The sequence below is a fragment of the Cebus imitator genome, unplaced genomic scaffold (genome assembly GCF_001604975.1).
Source record: "Cebus imitator isolate Cc_AM_T3 unplaced genomic scaffold, Cebus_imitator-1.0 Scaffold61, whole genome shotgun sequence".
In the NCBI taxonomy this organism is placed as follows: Eukaryota; Metazoa; Chordata; class Mammalia; order Primates; family Cebidae; genus Cebus; species Cebus imitator.
The window spans coordinates 3715779-3735051 of NW_016107376.1; the positions used below are offsets into that span (position 1 = coordinate 3715779).

The window sequence follows — 19273 nt, forward strand, 5'->3', positions numbered from 1 at the left end:
CGGAAGAACAGGAGCTACAGAGATGCTGCCAGAAAGGGGGAGCCACTACAGATGAGAAGACAAAAAATCACGGTAATTATAGAAATACAAATGAGTTAGTGTTTGCAAACAAATATTAGAGAGAGACTACAAAGTGTGAAAAGGCAGAGATATAATAAGATTTGAGAAATGGAGCAGAAGATTGAAAACAGGTGTTAGACACAGAATTTCTGGTGCTGAGCACCAGAGGTAGGCAGAAGCGTGCTTCTGTGTTCCTGCACTTCAGAGGTTTAAGGCTACGATGGCTCACAAAAGGACCGCAGATGCATAATGAACACCAAGTGTGTCAGAGAGTGCGGCACTGGAACACGTGCAACCCAAGAGGGTATTCTGTGCTTAACATGGGCTGCGCTTGGGTCAGGTCACCTAATGCATGATTTCAGGAGATTAAGCACACATACATATACATATGTATGGAATAGCACACAGGCATTTTATAGATATAAATGTGTGTGTATATATATACATGTATACATTTATATCTATAAAATATGTGGTTCCTACTCCATTCCTTAAATGTCTCTGTCCCCAGGTCTCTGTCCTCATCCTCTTCTCTGAGTGACGTCATTCATTCCCACAGTTCAACTCTCATGTACAAACCTTATCTTAGGGCTTCACTGGATTGCATATACATATACACACACATTTATATTATAATAAATTGTACGCATATAAATGTGTGCATAAACATATTTATAATAATTTTTATTATTTCCATACATCCAGAATGGCTATATTTAGCACAGTGCAGATAAACAAATAGCCAAAAGAAGCTAAGAAGAAATGCTGCGGGAGCCATCGGTCATCCAACCATTCTCTCTCCTTCATAGACGACCTTTTACAGACCTTCTTTCTCTCGTTCGGGAAGGTCTGGGAGCCTCATGTAAGACACAGGCGTGTAAAAGATGCACCTCACTGCCACAAAGGGGCTTGGGAAAAGGAAGCCGATTCAGACTGCAAAGTTCCCATTTCGAAGATGATGTAGAAGACATGTGTTGAGGGCGCTGATCAGGAAATCATGTTTTTGAGATTGTGAAAGATGAAAATGACTGAACGCACTGCCCTATTTTAAATTCCAGATGCCTTTAGGCAAGGAGCAGTGTCCTCTGAATATAAACTAACTACGAGGGCTCTGGGGAAACCGGTTCACCTGTATTGAATGGGGTTCCTGGACAAGTAAATTAAAATAATAAAATAAAAATAAAGAAACCATACAACTACTTGTCAAAAAACTGATCTGAGTATTAAAAAAGAAAGACGGCGCTTCATTGGTCAAGGCAGTTGAAGTCATTTGCTCACGTAGAGTTGAGTGTCGCCGTATTACATAACTAGTGCAACACTGATTAGCTCTCTTTCCCTAATGATACTAAACTTGAACATATTACTTCTAATGACGTGGTCAAGGCAGAATGCCAATACATGGAGACAGCAGAAGCATACAGACACAAATGTTGACTCCTCAGGCAAAGATCCTCAGGATGTCCCAACCATGGCCACTGGCTCAAAATCTTCCCCTCAACCCAATGTGCCTTATTCAACTATGGATACTTGAATCTCATGGTTCCTGGACATCACTTCTCAATTCCAGCTTTGCTCCTTCCATTGCAACCATTTTTTCTGTACTCATCATCATATTCTAGTTCTTGTCGTCAAAGGGAACTGCTGCTCCCCCTCTGAAATCTCAAATCTTCAGTTTCCTGTTCTGATCATGTTACCTCTTACTATTTTTTCCACTCACTTCAACTGTATATATACATATACATATGCATACACACATACTCCACCTACTTCATTAAAGCCTGCAGTCCAGTTATTTGCCCTACTATACTTCTCCTTCGATCTGCCCATTCCTCTGTATATTTTCTTCCCTCCAGCTTGGATCCCATGACCCTCAGTCTCAACCCCTCCTTTGTTACCCATTTCTTTTGGATAGAATCCCAACCTTCAATCTTTTGAACTGTTCCCATGTCCTGCTTATATGCACACAGCTTCTCTGGTTCCATTACCAAAACGCAAAACATTTTTGCTTTTGGAAAATAATCATTCAATCATGTGCACTGGTGCCAATATGCAGGCATGCAATCATGATTTCTAGAGTCAACGGGGTCTCACACTTAACACATCCATGTCAATCTCTCTCTCACTGACCTGAGAGCCATTCCTAGCCTTCCTCCTGCTCCACGTGGTCCTGCCCTAAATCCACTCTTTTTTTCTCAGGAGATAATCACATCTACCTCACAGAGACACTAGAGGACATGTGGCCATGTGTCCTCAGTCTCCTGCTCCCCTCACTAAGACTTTCATTTGCATTCACCCCATTGCTTGTGTCCTGCCCTCTCATTTCGATGGAGAAACCATCCTTTCAACCAATGTTCTGTTTGTTCCCTAGATTTCCTCAATTTGTCACCTTAGGAGCCTTGCTCTGTATTTCTTATCTATCCAGATTTTAAAAAATCAACATCTATTGAACACTTCCATATTCTGCACCACTCAGATAAAAACTTGGCATGTGTCATTTCATGTAAATTCTATAGAGACCCTGTGGAATGGACACCACTTCCCTGAACTCATTCTTTCTGGCTCCGTCTCTGCTCTTGCTCTTAGTCACATAAACATTGGTCAACTCTTACTAGAAACTTCCCTTGACCCTTTGTTTTCTTCTAGCTCCAGCCCCATCTCCTTACTTCCCTCCACTGCCATGCTTCTCGAAAGAGTCACCTAAACATCCCTCTCCTCTTCCTCATGGCTTTTCTCCCGAGACTGCACTTACTGTCTATAAAATGTTACCCTCCTAATTGTGAAAAACAATGGATGCTTTTCAGTTTTTATTTCCCTTGATATCTGTCACATAGTACACGCGTTCAAGCCCTTCTGCCCTGAGCCTTCCTCTCTACTGACTTCCATAACAACACATATCCCTGATGTTATCACTTTGAAAACTTCTCAACCTTTCCTTCAGTGGTTCCTACTCCATTCCTTAAATATCTCTGTCCCCAGGTCTCTGTCCTCATCCTCTTCTCTGAGTGATGTCATTCATTCTTACAGTTCAACTATCATATACAAACCCTATCTTAGGGCTTCACTGGATAGCAACAATCAGATTTTCCCAAACAAAAGTCTTCTTTGTCAATCTCCAGTTTATTTCTCCTCCTAGATTTTCTAACTTGGTTCATTCAATCTTCATATCACCATGTGACCAAGACGAAACTAGGTAGCTATCCTTGATGCCTAAGGTTTTCTACTTGATTACAAAGAATGACTCCTACAATTATCTACTAGCATCACACATCATACAGTTTTTGAAGGTTGCATTCATTTTACACGATGTTTGGTCTTTAGACTTTATACTTTTAGCATTTAACTTGAGATTGCCTTTTTAATAAAAACTTTTAATAAAGCATTTTAAATATTACTTGTAGGAAGTTATGGCTTTAGTGTGGTCAACCTGAGAGATGAACAGCTTATTTCACTAGGGGTAAAAAGAGGAAAATGTCTTTTGTTCTCTGATTTTCATGGCAGGGGTTGGGTATTATCTGTGTTTCCTGTCAGCTGCCCATCTGCACTGAACTTCTAAGGCTCTGCTAAGCTTTAGCCTACTTAGGATGACTCATTTTCTCCTTAAAATAATATAGAGAGATTTTTCTCCCTGAAACAGCATAGATATATTTTTCTTTGCAAGTCTGTGGTTCAGCCTCCTTACTGTTTTCTGAATCTCTGCTAATACTTCCCTAGATATGACAATCAAAAAGGGCAAGGGAAAGAGAATGCTGTGGGAGACTTCACCATATTTACCTTTTAATTCTTTTGTTATCATCAGGCATGTCAATATCTGGGCCGAGCTGGTAATGAAGTAATTCAGTACCAAAGAGATCATATTCCAAGTAGCAGCCAAGCTGAGCAAACTCCAAGAGCTCCTTCTTATCAAGTATAGTCCTAGAGAAAATATGAAGACATACTGTTACGATGAAGAGCCCATTTTCCGCATGTACAGAGTAGTTTTAAGCACACTGTGTACAAGAACACAGTTGAAGTCAAGTAACAGAAACTGCTAAAATAGCTCTTAATGATGTGACTATGAAACAGTAGGTTCAATTTGTTACCAGAAATAACAGAACTTACTCATCGAAAAGGGAGATTTCCCCTCTAAAGTACGTGGGTACTACAGACTTAGTTTAATGAAGCTTCCATTATTCCAAAGCAAGTTTGGAACTCTCCCTCAGAACCGTGTTCAGAATATGCCCCCGCATTCTTGAGATTCCTTAACGGGGTAAATTTTCATCCTCTAAGGACTGCTATGAACTATGAGAACTGTGGAAGGAAATCTGGCCTCAGGTCTGGCGAATTAGGTGAGTAATGCTAATCTGGGTAACACATGAAGCTTTGCCTTATGGTAGCAGGGTGATTTTCTTGTGAAGATTGTAAAGTGATTCTAAAATTAATTCTAAAGCCTTTAAAGAATATCGTTCCAACATTTTCTTTACAGCACAACACTCATATAGACATTTAAGTTCTGGAGTACTTATTTTTTAAATAAAATTTATTATTTTATGATAAATTTTATGGATATCTTCTCATTTCAATAGATATCATATAAAGAATATAACTATTTTAGGATGTAAGATTATGTAAATGAATGGGAAAGGAGAGAAATGTAAGACAAGTACAGGCTACAGACGAGAGCAGAGTATAGAACAAGAGTAGATTATCTCAAGAAATTTACATTATAACAAGTAAAAAGAGATGCATTAAGGTAACCCCAAAATACCATTGTAGAGATCCAATCACGCAGAGAGCTAAGAAGAAATGAAAACATCCTAGCAGAAGACAATATGGGAGAAAAATGTGAAGGAAAAATATAGTCCATTAGACACTGCGTGAAGGGAATGAAGGAAAAATACAGCCCGTTAGACATTTCATGGAGGGAATGAAGGACCTAGAGAAAGAAAGGGATTGTTTGGGATCCAAAATTGGCCTGGAGATGAGTTGAGAACATTAGACAGTCATTGTCTTACTAGCTTTTCATCCACACTGATATTTCCAGTACTTTGGCAACTCCACAACGTGAGGATTAAAGCACTGTGTTGTGGCAGGGCGTGGTGGTTCATGCCTATAATCCCAGCACTTTGGGTGGCCAAGGTGGGTGGATTACCTGAGGTCAGGAGTTCAAGACCAGCCTGGCCAACATGGCAAAACCCCATGTCAACTAAAAATTAGCTAGGCATGGTGGTGGGTGCCAGTAATCCCAGCTACTTGGGAGGCTCAGGCAGGAGAATTGCTTGAACCCAGGAGACGGAGGTTGCAGTAAGCTGAGATCACACCACTGCACTTAAGCCTGGGCAACAGAGTGAGACTGTGTCTCAAAAAACAAAAACAAAACAAAAGTTAGCTGCAGGTGGTGGGGGGCACTTGTAATCCCAGCTACTTGGGAGGCTGAGGCATGAGAATCGCTTGAACTCAGGAAGCAGAGGTTGCAGTGAGCTGAGATTGTGCTGCTGCACTCAGCCTGGGTGACAGAGTGAGACTCTTGTCTCAAAAAAAAAAAAAAAAAGCACTATTATGTGACCAGGCATGGTGGCTCCCGCCTGTAATCCTAGCACTTTGAGACACTAAGGTGGGTGGATCATTTGAGGCCAGGAGATCGAGACCGGCCAGGCCAACATGGTAAAAACCCATCTCTATTAAAAATACAAAGAGAAAAAGAAAAAAAAGCACTATTATGTGTCTATAAATCTGTTTCTAAGAGGACAGAAGTATTTTTCCAAGCTTTTCTTACAAACCATAGGAGGACTAATTAAGCCTCCCTGTGCCATGGGTTGAGGAGGTTTCTCCTTTCCTGGGAGTTGACTATTGACTTTCATTCTGAGCTATCATACCCTGGCTGGCTCCTTTCCATTTTATTCAACAATTTAGCATAACATAGAGTTCACGATGTTGTTTTAGGCAGAGAGGCTAAAAAGTCTTTCCTTTATACTATAAAATGTACATTAGTTCTGTGCTATCTTCTATTAATACTACTCGTTTTCCGTCTTCTTACCATGGAGACCATCTTTTGCTTCCAAAATTACTAGGCTGAAAGAATATGTGTTTTTCCATAGAAAACATATTCTGTTTTCCCCAAAGAACCATTCTTGAAGAAAAAAAAAAAAAACAAAATATACACAATCAAAGTAATGTAAGCCGGAAGAGGTTAAGTTTAGTATTTTTCCTTTTGAGTAAATTCAATGTGTTAATTATCCAATATGGGCAAGGTAGTGGGGGAGGGGAGGAGTTGGGACAGAAATGGACCACCAGTGACGGGTTGGATCATACTCCTATTTCTGCTCCTAATATATTTTTCTTTCTTTTGGCCCAATGCCTTGAGACTAAGTTTTCTAAATTTTCAGTGCAATATCGAGGCATATACTTAATGAAAAGTCCATGGTAAATGTAAAGCCATAGAAAAGTCTTTACCCTTAGTGCCAATTGAAAATAAAAATAAAGTCACTTAGCAACATTATCATCATACTGACAACTGTAGGAACTTACCATGTGTCTGACATTGTGCAAAAGACATTACATTTATTATCTCATTTAATACTCTTCATAATCCTAGCAGGTCTCAATTTTAAAGATCAAGAAACTGGGACTTGAGAGATTAGATACTGACTCAAGGTAATGTGCTAGAATTTAAATTCATCTCCAGGTTAGAACTTACTCTCTTAACCACCACACTATATGGCTTCTACTATTGTTAAATATATGTATTTTTTAACTCAAAGGACATTTTCCAGAATTACAATGACTGAATGTGTACAGAGTGTGTTTTAATTTTTAACTTGAAATTTGATTTCCTCCCCATGGTACCTTCAAACTGCACTTGGAAAAATGGAGAATTTACCATTAAAGGGTAGTATGGGGGGAAGAAAGTGAAAATCCCAGAGAGGTAAGAAAGGATTCACTTGTGGAGATATTTAGTTGCTAAGTCAGAGGGTAACTACATATAATAAGCAGGATTAAATCTTTACAAGTTATTTTTGACAATTTAAGTGACATAATCAATAGAGAAAGGGATTATGGTAATCACGACAACTGCTTACTTTCTTACTATGGGCTATATATGTGTGTGATATGTATGTGTGTGTGTGTCTGCGTGTGTGTATGTACTTATTCCTTTTTTTAAACTGACATTTAGTGATATGACCCCCTCTGGATAACTAAACACTAGTGTGAAGTCAATTAAGAAATGAATATTATGGGAACTCACGCCTATAATCCTAGCATTTTGGGAGGCCGAGGCAAGTGGATCACTTGAGGTAAGGAGTTCAAGGCCAGCCTGGCCAACATGGTGTAACCCCGTCTCTACTAAAAATATAAAAATTAGCCAGGTGTGGTGGCACATGCCTGTAATCCCAGCTGCTTGGGAGGCTGAGGTAGGAGAATCGCTTGAACCCAGGAGCAGGAGGTTGCGGTGAGCCGAGATAGCACCACTGCACTCTAGCCTGGGTGACAGAGGGAGACTCTGATGCAAAAAAAAAGAAAAAAGAAAAAAGAAATGAGTATTACAAATATTAAGGGGCACAGAGGCAACTGCGGTCACTTGATCAGGCCTCTCTCCTGAAGCCAGACCTGAAATCCAGCCGTCTGCTTGCCATCTCTACTTGGATGCCTAAGCAACTTCAACCTTCACATCTCCCACACCGGACCTTTCATCTACCCCCGAAACTGGCTGCCCCATTCTTGACTGCTTTCTTCCTCTGACATTCTACATTTAATCTATTGGGAGAGTATTTTGGCTCTACCTTCAAAATACGACTGGAATCCAGATATATCATGAGCTCCCATACCACCCTTCTGACCCAAATCACCCTCGTCTGTTGTCGTATCGCTGCAATAGATATCAAATTATTCTCTCAGCTTTTACCTCTGCTCAATTACAGTCTGTTCTACACACTGCAATTAAAGTGCCACTTCCATACCTAAGTCAGACTAAGTCTCTCCTCTGCTTAGAACTCACCAACGACTTTCTATTTCCCTCGAGTAAAAGCCAAGGCCTTATGGTGGCCCATGGGGCACGATGTGATCTCTCTTCACATGGTCTTGCAAAACCCTCATCTAAAAGAGGAATGGGGGCCAAGCGTGGTAGCTCACGCCTGTAATCCCGGCACTTAGGGAGGCCGAGGCCGGTGGATCACTTGAGGTCAGACGTTTGAGATCAGCCTGGCCAACATGGTGAAACTCCAACTCTACTGAAAATATCAAAAATTAGCTGGGCATGGTGGCACGTGGCTGCAGTCTCAACTACTTGGGAAGCTAAGGCAGGAGAATCACTTGAACCTGGAAGGTGGAGATTGCAATGAGCTGAGATTACACCACTGTACTCCAGCTTGGGCAACAAAGCCAGCCTCTGTCTCAAAAAATAAAGTAAAAGAGAAATGGGGTGGTGGCAGGCATGGTAGTTCATGCCTATGGTCCCAGCTACTTGGATGGCTGAGTGGGGAGGATTGCTTGAGCCCAGGAGTTCAAGACTGCAGTGACCTATGATCATACCACGGCACTCCATCTTGGGTGACAGAGCAAGCCCCTGTATCTAAAAAGTAAAATAAACAAATAAAAAAAAAAAAGAGGAATGGGGACTGTAGGGACCCAATCCTCCAGATGCAATGAAATATAAATGCTACCTACATTGTAAACGTTAACGGAGGACTCTTACCATAAGCAAAGATGTCATTCTGAGGAAGACTAACACTGTTCAATAAGATTCATCCACACATGTAAGTTTCAAAAGTAACCCCTGGCTAGGCACATTGGCTCGCTCCTGTAATCCCTGCACTTTGGGAAGCCAAGGTGGAAGGATCCCTTGAACCCAGGAGTCTGAGACCAGCCTTGGCAACAAAGCAAGACCCTGTTTCTACAAAAAAATTTTTAAAATTAGCAGAGAATGGAGGTGTGTGCCTGTGGTCCCAGTTGCTCAGGAGGCTGAGGTGGGAGGATCATTTGAGCCCAGGAGTTTGAGGCTGCAGTGAGCTATGGTCACACTGTTGCACTCAAAAAAAAGAAAGAGAAAAAAAAGTAATCCCTGTGAATTCTTATTCTGTCAAAAAACTTATATAAAGGGGTGTGACTTTGAGGAAGCTGATTTCTCTGTAAAAATGCTCTTAAAAATTTCACAGTCGGGCCGGGCGTGGTGGTTCACACCTGTAATCCCAGCACTTTGGGAGGCCGAGGTGGGCGGATCACAAGGTCAACAGATCGAGACCATCCTGGCCAACATGGTGAAACCCCGTCTCTACTAAAAATACAAAAAAATTAGCTGAGCGCGGTGGCGCGCACCTGTAGTCCCAGCTACTCGGGAGGCTGAGGCAGGAGAATTGCTTGAACCCGGGAGGTGGAGGTTGCAGTGAGCCAAGGTTGTGCCACCGCACTCAAGCCTGGTGCCTGGTGATGGAGTAAGACTTTGTCTCAAAATGAAAAAAAGAAAAGAAAAGAAAAGAAAAAATTCACAGTCACATGCAAGGGAAGATATCTTCAGAAGGGAAGCAATTAGGTTGATATTTTAGACATCAGGAAAATGCAGTTGAAAAAGAGGGGCAAGGCCAGATGCAGAGAGTGGCTCGTTCCTGTAACCCCAGGGCTCTGAAAGGCCTTCCGGGAGGGTTGCTTGAGCCCAGGAGTTTGAGACTGAACACTGAGAGGCCCTGTCTCTATAACAAAAATAAATAAACAGAAAGAAAAAGAGGGGAAGAGAAATGTGCTGTCATTAAAAAATCCAAGACATACATACATATATATGTAGGGTTTTTTTTTTCTAATTTTTAAACTGACATATGACCTCCTTTGGGTAACTAAATATTAATGTGAAAGCAGTTAAGAAATGAATTTAACTCTGCATGGTGGCTCATGCCTGTAATCTCAGCACTTTGGGAGGTGAAGGTGGGAGGGTCACTTGAGCTCAGGAGTTCTAGACCAGCCTAGGTGTCAAAGCAAAACCCCATTTCTACTAAAAATATAAAAATTAGCTAGGTGCGGTGGTGCATGCCCGTGGTCCCAGCTACTCAGGAGACTGAGGTGGGAGGATTGTTGGAGCCTGGGAAGTTGAGGCTGCAGTGAGTCAGGATCAAGCCACCGCACTTCAGCCTGGGTGACAGAGCAAGTAAGACCCTGACTCTAAAAATAATTAATTAATTAATTAAATTTAAAAATAAAGGAAATGAATTCATTTAAATTCTTCTTACTGACAAAGCAAACTGAGTGGAAAATCCAGCGGAAGACAGTGTGAGTGATCACACATATTTTTCAAAGGAAAGTCCTGAAAACAAGTAGAATGTGGTCTGAGATCTTACTGAGAGGTGGAATGGGAAACAAGAAGATCAACACCTGATAATCATCAGGTGTGTAATGCGGCCCAAGCTTGTTTAATCCTTACAGAAGCTCTATCAGGAAAGTGTGACTGTCCCCATCTCACAGATGAGGACCTGAAGTCTCAAAAAAGATAAATTCAGCTCTAAACTTGAAGAGCTTCAAAGAAACCCAAACTGCTTTTGTGTTCAGAGGCCATGTTCTTAGGCCAGGCTGCTCCTCTGGGGGTGAGGGCACCATAGCAGCTCCCTTCCTCCTCCAAGGTGCTCACTCTACGGAGACACACTCACCATCGCAATGACATCCAGGAGCAAGCACCTGGCGCCATGAATGTCTAACAAGGTGACTTACCCATGTGAAATTGACATTCAGCTGGATGGCTTCCAGAGACTGCCAAAGTGCTACTCAAGTTGCATTTATGCAAGTTACATTCTTTTTCACTTGGAGAGGACTGACCCCGAATGTCAGTATGTTAGCATGGAAAAATGAAATCTGTGTGCCGCCCAGCAGATGAAGTTTAAACAGGGGTCCTGTCCCTCCCAGTCACCAGTGATCTCATAGCACATCTTAGAACAGTAGAGGTGCTAACCTCAGCCAGTTTTCCTCATTCTGCATTCTATATCCATGAATAATTCTTGAGAGGTTTGGTTTTTTTTGAAATGGAGTCTCATTCTGTCACCAGGCTGGAGTGCAGTGATGCAATCTTGGCTCACTACAGCTTCCACCTCCCAGGTTCAAGTGATTCTCCTGCCTCAGCCTCCTGAGTAGTTGGGATTATAGGTACCCACCACCATACCCGGCTAGTTTTGTATTTTTAGTAGAGACGGGGTTTCGCCATGTTGGCCAGGCTGGTCTTGAACTCCTGACCTCAGGTGATCTGCCCGCCTTGGCCTCCCAAAGTGCTAGGATTACAGGTGTGAGACACTGCGCCTGGCCATCCATGAATAATTCTATTCTTTCTTACTCCAATCTTTCCCAGCTTTTAAGGTAGGTATTTTTCACTTCCTCTCCTGAAAAGTCAGTAAAGTGATTGTGACACACAGAACAGCGACCACACTGCACACTGAAGAAAAGTTCCTTCTGCAAGGTGGATGAAATGACTGCAAAGTCATTTACAAGATATCCTGGGATTTCCCAGAAGGAAGATGAGATTTTTGTAATAAGTGCTTGTTCACGTCATTCCTATGGTGCATATTCCTTTCTTCTGCTGCATATTTTATACTTTTGCTCAACTAATAAGTAATTTTTCTCTATATAAGAAACGCATAAATTTAGGGAAAATATCTGGCCATCAGCTAAAAAAAATAGGGTGTCCAAAGTGATTTGGCTCTTTATTTTCAGAATGCAGTTATCATTTACCCAGTTTCTTAAGGCTGGTACTAAAATGCAAGACCTTTGATCCTATTTTTCAACCCCCTTTTATATTCTAGATCTTATCCATATGCTGAGGGGTTTAGTTTAATGTCAAAATGTACTCTGAGCGGAGAAAGGAAGTCTGCACGAAGTGATAATTTAGACGAGGGTCTGTGAGCTCCCTAGGTAGAAAGAGCTAAGGAGCAGAGGCAAGAATTTGATCCGTAGGTAAGAGCAAGATAACAAAAACACCTACCATTTGTCTTGGGCTTTACAGTTTCAAATAACTCTCAGGTACATTATTTCATTTCAGGTACATTGAAACACACCTTCATAAATTCATTCAACGAACATCTACTATCATCTGTCTTGTGCTATTCTCTGCGTTAGGAATATAGACATGAATAAGAAATTTAAGATGCTGTCTCAAGGATCTTAAAGTCTGCAGAAGATAGATATTTAAACTAATAATTATATTTAAATGTGTCAAAACATTTAAGTACAAATAAATACAAAGTATTACAAAAGAAGAATGATGCACTTAATTTTTTTCACTTGATTCACTTTGATTCATTTGAGTTGTGTCTTAAAGGATGCTATTCAGACAAATGTTGGTAGGGTTCAAGATGAACAATGCAGAGAGGCTGGGCACATGGCTCACGCTTATAATCCCAGCATTTGGGAAGCCAAAGCGGGTGGATCATCTGAGGTCAGTAGTTCGAGACCAGCCTGGCCAACATGGTGAGACCCCATCTCTACTAGAAATACAAAAATTAGTCAGGTGGGGTGGCAGGTGCCTGTAATCCCAGCTACTTGGGAGGCTGAGGTAGGAGAACTGCTGGAACCTGGGAGGTGAAGGCTGCAGTGAGTCAAGATCGCACTACTGTACTTCAGCCTGGGTGACAGGGTGAGACTTTATCTCCAAAAAAAAAAAAAGAAATCCAGAGACCCACCTGCTGAGAGGCAAAAAGGGAGCTTGCTGTTACTGAATATAAGGGTGTAGTTTATCAAAGAGGAGGAGAGAAGAGAGGGGAATCATCCATCTATCCATCCATCCATTTAACAAGAAATTGTTGATCACCTACTTGCAATCAGGCATGAGCTGGGAAAACAAAGACAAATAACACCAGTTCCATCTTGGAAGGAGTTCAGTCTCTACTACGGAAAAGAGACACGGAAACAAATATTTGCTGTACAGAGTTTACCAAATGCAGTGGTAAGAGTGCTACCAGGAGCTAGGATGGCAAAGAGAAGGAGATAGCAAACAGTGCTTGGCTGGCTCTGGGAAAGCTTCATAGAGAAGAAAACCCCTGGTGAATTGCATTTTGAAGAAAGATTCTGCCAAACAGATAAGGGGAAATAGGACATTCACAGCAGAGAGAATAGCACGTGTGAGACGCATATAAGAACAAGCAGTACAGGGCGCTCAAAGGCATGCTCAGTGTGGCTTTGGCCCAGAGACTGTGTGCACACTGGGAGTAACAATACATAAGGTGGAGGAAAAGGAGGGAACCGGACGACCAAGGTCTTCGGATTTTGCGCCTCAGGCAAAGGTGACCCACTGGAGGGTTTTAGGTCAGGATCAGGGATATAATTAGATTTGCCTTTGGAAAGATCTGGTAGATTGTGGAGGCTAGATCTGGGACCAAAACTAAGGGAGGGATTCGTGTTTGGAGACTTATAATAATTCAAATGATAAATGAGGGGCTGAATTCACAGAACACCAGAGGAGGGGATAGGAGAGCTTGTATTTGGCGATGTGAGGGAGGTAGACAGGTCTTTAGGCTAACAGCTGTGTGGACAGCACAGTGATTAGCCAGATTATGGAGTAAAGCAGCAAGAGTGAAGGATGGGGACGGGGCACTGGCACCACAGGGACAGCCATGCAGGAGGAGGATCACAAGCCTGTCTCGCTTAGGCAATTGATTAAATGTTGGTGCCGTTAAATAACAAGAACAAGAACAATGAGTAGGTTGTGAGTAGGTTGTGAAACTCGCAATAGACTGGTGAAATAATTACATCACATATTAATGTCATTGCACAAATAAAGAAACTAAACACGGGTCTTCTTTAAAGGGATCAACAACTCAGTATTCCAACTCCCAATCTAGTGCCCTTTCCACTGTGATGAGCTTTGATTTGATTGTAACTCATCAGCCATTTCACTCTGTGAATTCCTGGGGCAAGTGGTGGACCCATGAGCGTGGCTCTATGTGGCTCACGGAGCTAACCCAGGCCCTGACATCCGAAGAAACATAAACTGCATTTCCTGATACAACTTACAGACTTGATCAAGTATGTTTTAAAAACTGGCATACAAATAAAATAACAACAGAATGCTTATATATACAACTGATTTATTGAAAACACAGTCAAATTTCAATGATCTTTATAAAAATTGTTTACCAAAAAAGTAATTCTAGGCCGGGTGCAGTGGCTCATGCCTGTAATCCCAGCACTTTGGGAGGCCAAGGCGGGTGGATCACTTGAGGTCAGGAGTTTGAAACCAGCCTGGCCAACACGGCAAAACCACCCCTCTACTAAAAATATAAAATTGGCCGGGCGTGGAAGTGCACACCTGTAATCTGAGCTACTCAGGAGGCTGAGGCACAAGAATCACTTGAACCTGGGAAATGGAGGTTGCAGTGAGCTGAAATCACCCACTGCACTCTAGCTTGGATGAGAGAGCAAGACGCTGTCTTGGAAAACAAAAAAAGTAATTCCAAAAAATCTCTGTTCTCCTCCCCCTTGAGTTTATCAATTTAGAACAAATGAATATTTGTACAACTATGTGGAATTCTCATTTTAAGTTTTTCAACAACTGTTTAAAATGATTACTAAACTCAACTAGAATTATACATTTAATAACCTAAAATTAATTTTAAAATGTTTATAATGCAATATTTAAAAAAACAAATTACTGTAATCAAGTGAATATAACCTAATTTACTACACTCTAATTTGAAATTAACATAATTTTAAAACATTATTCATGTACATTCTTACGCTGCTCTCATGACAGCTCCACTGCAACTATAAGATCTGAAAAATTCTTAATTGATGGAATTTAATTGATCTCAATTAAACATAAATTTAAATGTGAAAAATAGGAAGTAAATAGAGATGATATAAGTTTTTAACGTGTGGGCTAAACATTGCCTATAATTAATAATATATAACTTGCTACTTCCAAGAACAATTTGTCAAGAATTTTAGTTTGATCCAGACTCAAGCCATGAATTAGAATGGTACGTTTGCATTAATATACTGGTTTATGCCCAAATATATAGGGCTTTTAAAGATTTATTCTTTATGGGATTCTTTTTGCATGAAGGCATGACTATTGAAAAATATTGTTGATATTGGAGAATAACTGGAAATGAAAAATACTAGAAAAATAATTCAGTTTGCTATTATCTGTATTTTAACAAGCATCTCCCCCCACAACTTGATTCAGCTCTCTGACTGCTTGGGTCGCTACAGAAATGTTTAATGACATCATAGAAAGGAATGACGTCACCCTTTCAATATTATGACTTAAGTGTAGGCTTAAGCAAAAGGAACAGATGGCTGCAAGAGAGAAAAACCCTTGTTTAAATTAGACTAAACCCAGAAGTTGGCTCCGAATTACAAAGTGTAATTAAAACTTTATTTTAGAATGCATTTCACAGTTTATACATCCCAGGAAGAGCTTTTTACCATATGAACTCTTTAGCTACCACATAGCACAGAAGAGGCTGTGTTTTTCATGTAGGGCCAATACACAGTTCGAGGAATGACGGCATTGAGGAGAGTGAAGATAAATCTCATAGACATGGCAATCCTATTTGTTAAAATGTCACATTTCATGGGAATGGTGTCAGAGTCATGAAAAATTGCTTTAGAAAAAAATTACTAGTGGAAGGCTTTGGTGGGTAGAATGTACTGGATAGAGCACATGGCAAACGCTTCCCTTTCACCCAGAAGGCAGGTCTGCCCCAAAGACTGTAATTTGGGATACTCCACAATTATTATCACCATAATTTTATTGCATTTTATTTGGCACTATTTATGAATATAAAGAATTTTAGTACATTTCACTTTGTCAAATGTTTGCCTGGATTTCTCTCTCTCTCCTTTTTTCCTCTTTCTCTCCTTTCTTTCTCCCTCCCTCTCCTTTCTTCCTTTCTCTCTCCCTCCCCATTTCCCTTTCTTCCTTCCATAGGTTCCACACATTGAGAGAAAATACACAGTAAGCAAATTTTAGGGCAGGGGTGGGGGAAATTTGCATAGCACTTTAGGATTGAAAATAAGTTTTCTGGCCGGTTCAGTGGCTCACGCCTGTAATCCCAGCATTTTGGGAGGCTGAGGCAGGAGGATTGCTTGAGGCAGGAGTTTGAAATCAGCTTGGGAAACACAGCAATTCGCTATCTCTTTTATTCTTAAAAAAAAAATTTTTTATTGTTTTTAAGAAAAAAAGAAACAGTGCCATATTCACAGGATTCTATTTGTTAAAGACAAATACAAGCACACAGCATTCCATTTGTTCTTAAACACCACTGTATGACTTAACTATATAAAGATGTTTTGCTCAATTTCAGTTTGTCAAACGTTTGCTTGGAATTGTTTTTGAATGACTTCACATTAATTCACTAATATTCACAGGGATTCAAATGTGGGCAAGTTCCAAGGAAACCACATAATTATGTTTTGTGGCTTTACACAGAAAACCTTAAGGTTAAAAATCACCGTAATTATAATGAAATAATGACTTTGAAGGCAGAGAGTGGGCTGTTCTTCAGGCTACAGCCCAGCGTCTGGTATATGGTAATTAGACACTCACATATTTGTGGAATGAATGAATGATGTGATAGTCTACTCTCTTATTTCATCTAATTAAGAGCACGAAAAAAAAGTCAAAATTATATCTTTCCCAGAGATGTGCCAATTTGGCATGAATGATCAGAGGCAAAGGAAATAAAATACTCTGTTGGCCGGTTCCCTAAATGTTTCCCTTTTGTTGCCTTTCAGAACCCCTTAGGTCAAATTCCTCTACCTTCCTCAGCTAGGAATCTTCAAAGACAGTGAGGTGCTATTTCTCTTCACTTAATTATCATTGGGCCCTTAAACAAACTTTAGGCCCTGGATTTCTATCAAAGCCCTTTGGCTTGTTAAATAGACAACCAAGTAGGAAAAAAATTCGGGCACAGCACCTGTCTGTGGTCTCTCCAGGAGGCTCAAAAATTTAATCAGTAAGTAGTTGCCACCCAAATACCTGGCAGCCATGCTGTTCTACTCAGCTTTCATTGGTAAAGACTTTTGTTGTCATAAAAATACCTACAGCTACTTTAATAGTCCATTAAGGATAAAATCTCCTTGAAGATGAATGGCACAAAGGATATCTGTGGGGTGTTTTTTTCAATCACATCTAGCCTGTTTTAGACCGGAGGCCAAGGCAGTGCTATCATTACATGTCACCTGGAAATGTGGGTAGAGTTTTAACAGGTAGTAGAATAATAATAAACGACTGAAAAGCAGAAAACCTTCATAGATTAAGACCAAGCAGGAACACTTAAGTGCTGGTGCTCTCTTCCAATAAATGTTGACTTTCGGCGGCTGTAACCATCAAGGGCAGCCCCCTGCAATGTTCCCTAGGGTTAAATTCACAGCAGTCAACAGGCCCATGCTTCTTAAAGGGAACAGATGGTTAGGGGAGGGCCTAGCCACAGAAGCAGATTTATCTCTTCAAGCTGTTATCTCCTAGCAAATGACCTTAAGCAGGTCACCAGTGGTCACATGACAAGTAGTTCAGAGGTCTCCTAAGATGATGGCCATTCATTAACTCTTCCCTCTCAGGGTCCCAGATGCCCCTTTTGGATAGCCATGTAGCAATTTGTTGTTGTTGTTGCAATGTGTGTATGTATGTGTGTGTGCACCCATGCAAATGCATGAATCCTAATGAAGATTGTGTATCTTCAAAAATGTTTACCTGCGATAAAGGCAGGGTGCAGTGGCTCATGCCTCTAATCCCAGTACTCTGGGAGGCTGAGGTGTGCGGATCACAAGGTCAGGAGTTTGAGACCAGCCTGGCTAACATAGTGAAACGTCGTCTCTATGAAAAACACAAAAATTTGCCCGGTGTGGTGGCACACGCCTGTAGTCCCAGCTCCTTGGGTGGCTGAGGCAGAAGAATCACTTGAACTAGGGAGGTGGAGGTTGCAGTGAGCTGAGATCATGTCATTCATTGCACTCCAGGCTGGGTGACAGAGTGAGACTCTATCTCAAAAAANAAAAAAAAAAAAAAAAAAAAAAAAAATTTACCTGCTTCAATGTGATTGGAGTATACAGAAATATTTTACTTTTGTATACTCAAATGATGGAAACTCTACTATGAAGGGGAAAAATAAACTAATCATGGGTAGGTAAGACTGACACTCAGTCTCATTGGAGAGTCCCAGCATTCTGGAAGGGGCTATGAGGCAGAGCCACCACCTTATTACCTTAAATCACAGGGTAGCTTCAGAGCCTTTTTTTGTTTTTTAATGTCTGAAAAGGCATGATGTGGAAATGAAATGATTTGCCGTTTTGTTTTGGTTTTCAATTTTTGGAGGCCTTGTTTTGGGGACACACGTCTGTTTTGTGACACTTTGATGTGAGGCTTCTGTGCATTTCATTGCATGAAATACATGCCCTTTGTGATTTGTCCCCATTACAGAAAGCTGAAGTCCTTGCCCTTCCAGCATGGCTCACATTGTATGCATAGCCCAGCAGACCTCAGAGAGTCTGACCCAGTCAAACTTCAGCATGGCCACTGTCTTGCTGTGAACAGCCACTTCAAAGAGCTAATGATGCCTGCATCTGCCTCCCTGATTATTTTTTTCTGTTACTTTATTCAGTATGTTTTTCTAAATACACTGCTTTTTCTAAAGCCATATTCCCTAGCTGCTTCCCTACTGAAATGCTCATATTTCCACGTATGCCTTTTTCATGCACTGGAACCCTGAATAATCCATCCGCTAGGTACAGAACGGATGGCTGCTCCAGGGATGGTCTCAGAATTTTCTAGAATGTTCTGAGTTTGTCTGATATCAGGTCAACCTTTCCATTCTGTTGTTCTGAGTCATTCTAGAGAGATATATTGAAACTGCAGCCAAATGGAAATCTGGTAATGTATCTTTATTGTTTAACAGAAAAAAAATACATATGTGTGTGTGTGTGTATATAAATATACACATATGCGTATATATAGGTGTAGTGTATACATATATGTATATCGCTAGGCAATAAAGAAAACATTTGCAATTTATATATTGTTTGATTTTATGAGCAGGGAAATACTACTGTGATAGAAGTAAAGGTTTATTTCACATTTTCCAATGAAAGCTTGTTTTCTGTTTGTGCCAAGCATAATTTTCTAAGTTACATACATGTCTAACTGTAAATAGATGGAGACAGAAAGATTCTTCTTTTAAGAATCATCTTGAGTCAGTTTCAAGCAGTATGGCAGACTAGATGTTCACAGAAAACCTTTCCAGCAGAGTACATGTAAAATACTACATTACATTGA

The 19273-nt window shown here is 40.7% G+C and overlaps 1 protein-coding gene across 3 annotated transcripts in view; it reads right to left on the bottom strand.

Annotated features, from left to right (window-relative positions):
- The window catches only part of PTER (phosphotriesterase related), a 76300-nt gene that overhangs the window by 4538 nt on the left and 52489 nt on the right, over nucleotides 1-19273 (bottom strand). For 2 of the 3 annotated variants that reach the window (XM_017529792.2, XM_017529786.2), the window contains one exon: nucleotides 3832-3972. The exons of the other annotated variant lie outside the window; for it this stretch is intronic. In XM_017529792.2, the coding sequence (XP_017385281.1) occupies nucleotides 3832-3972 (141 nt within the window). The remainder of the gene's footprint in view (nucleotides 1-3831; nucleotides 3973-19273) is intronic. 3 annotated transcript variants of the gene reach the window in all.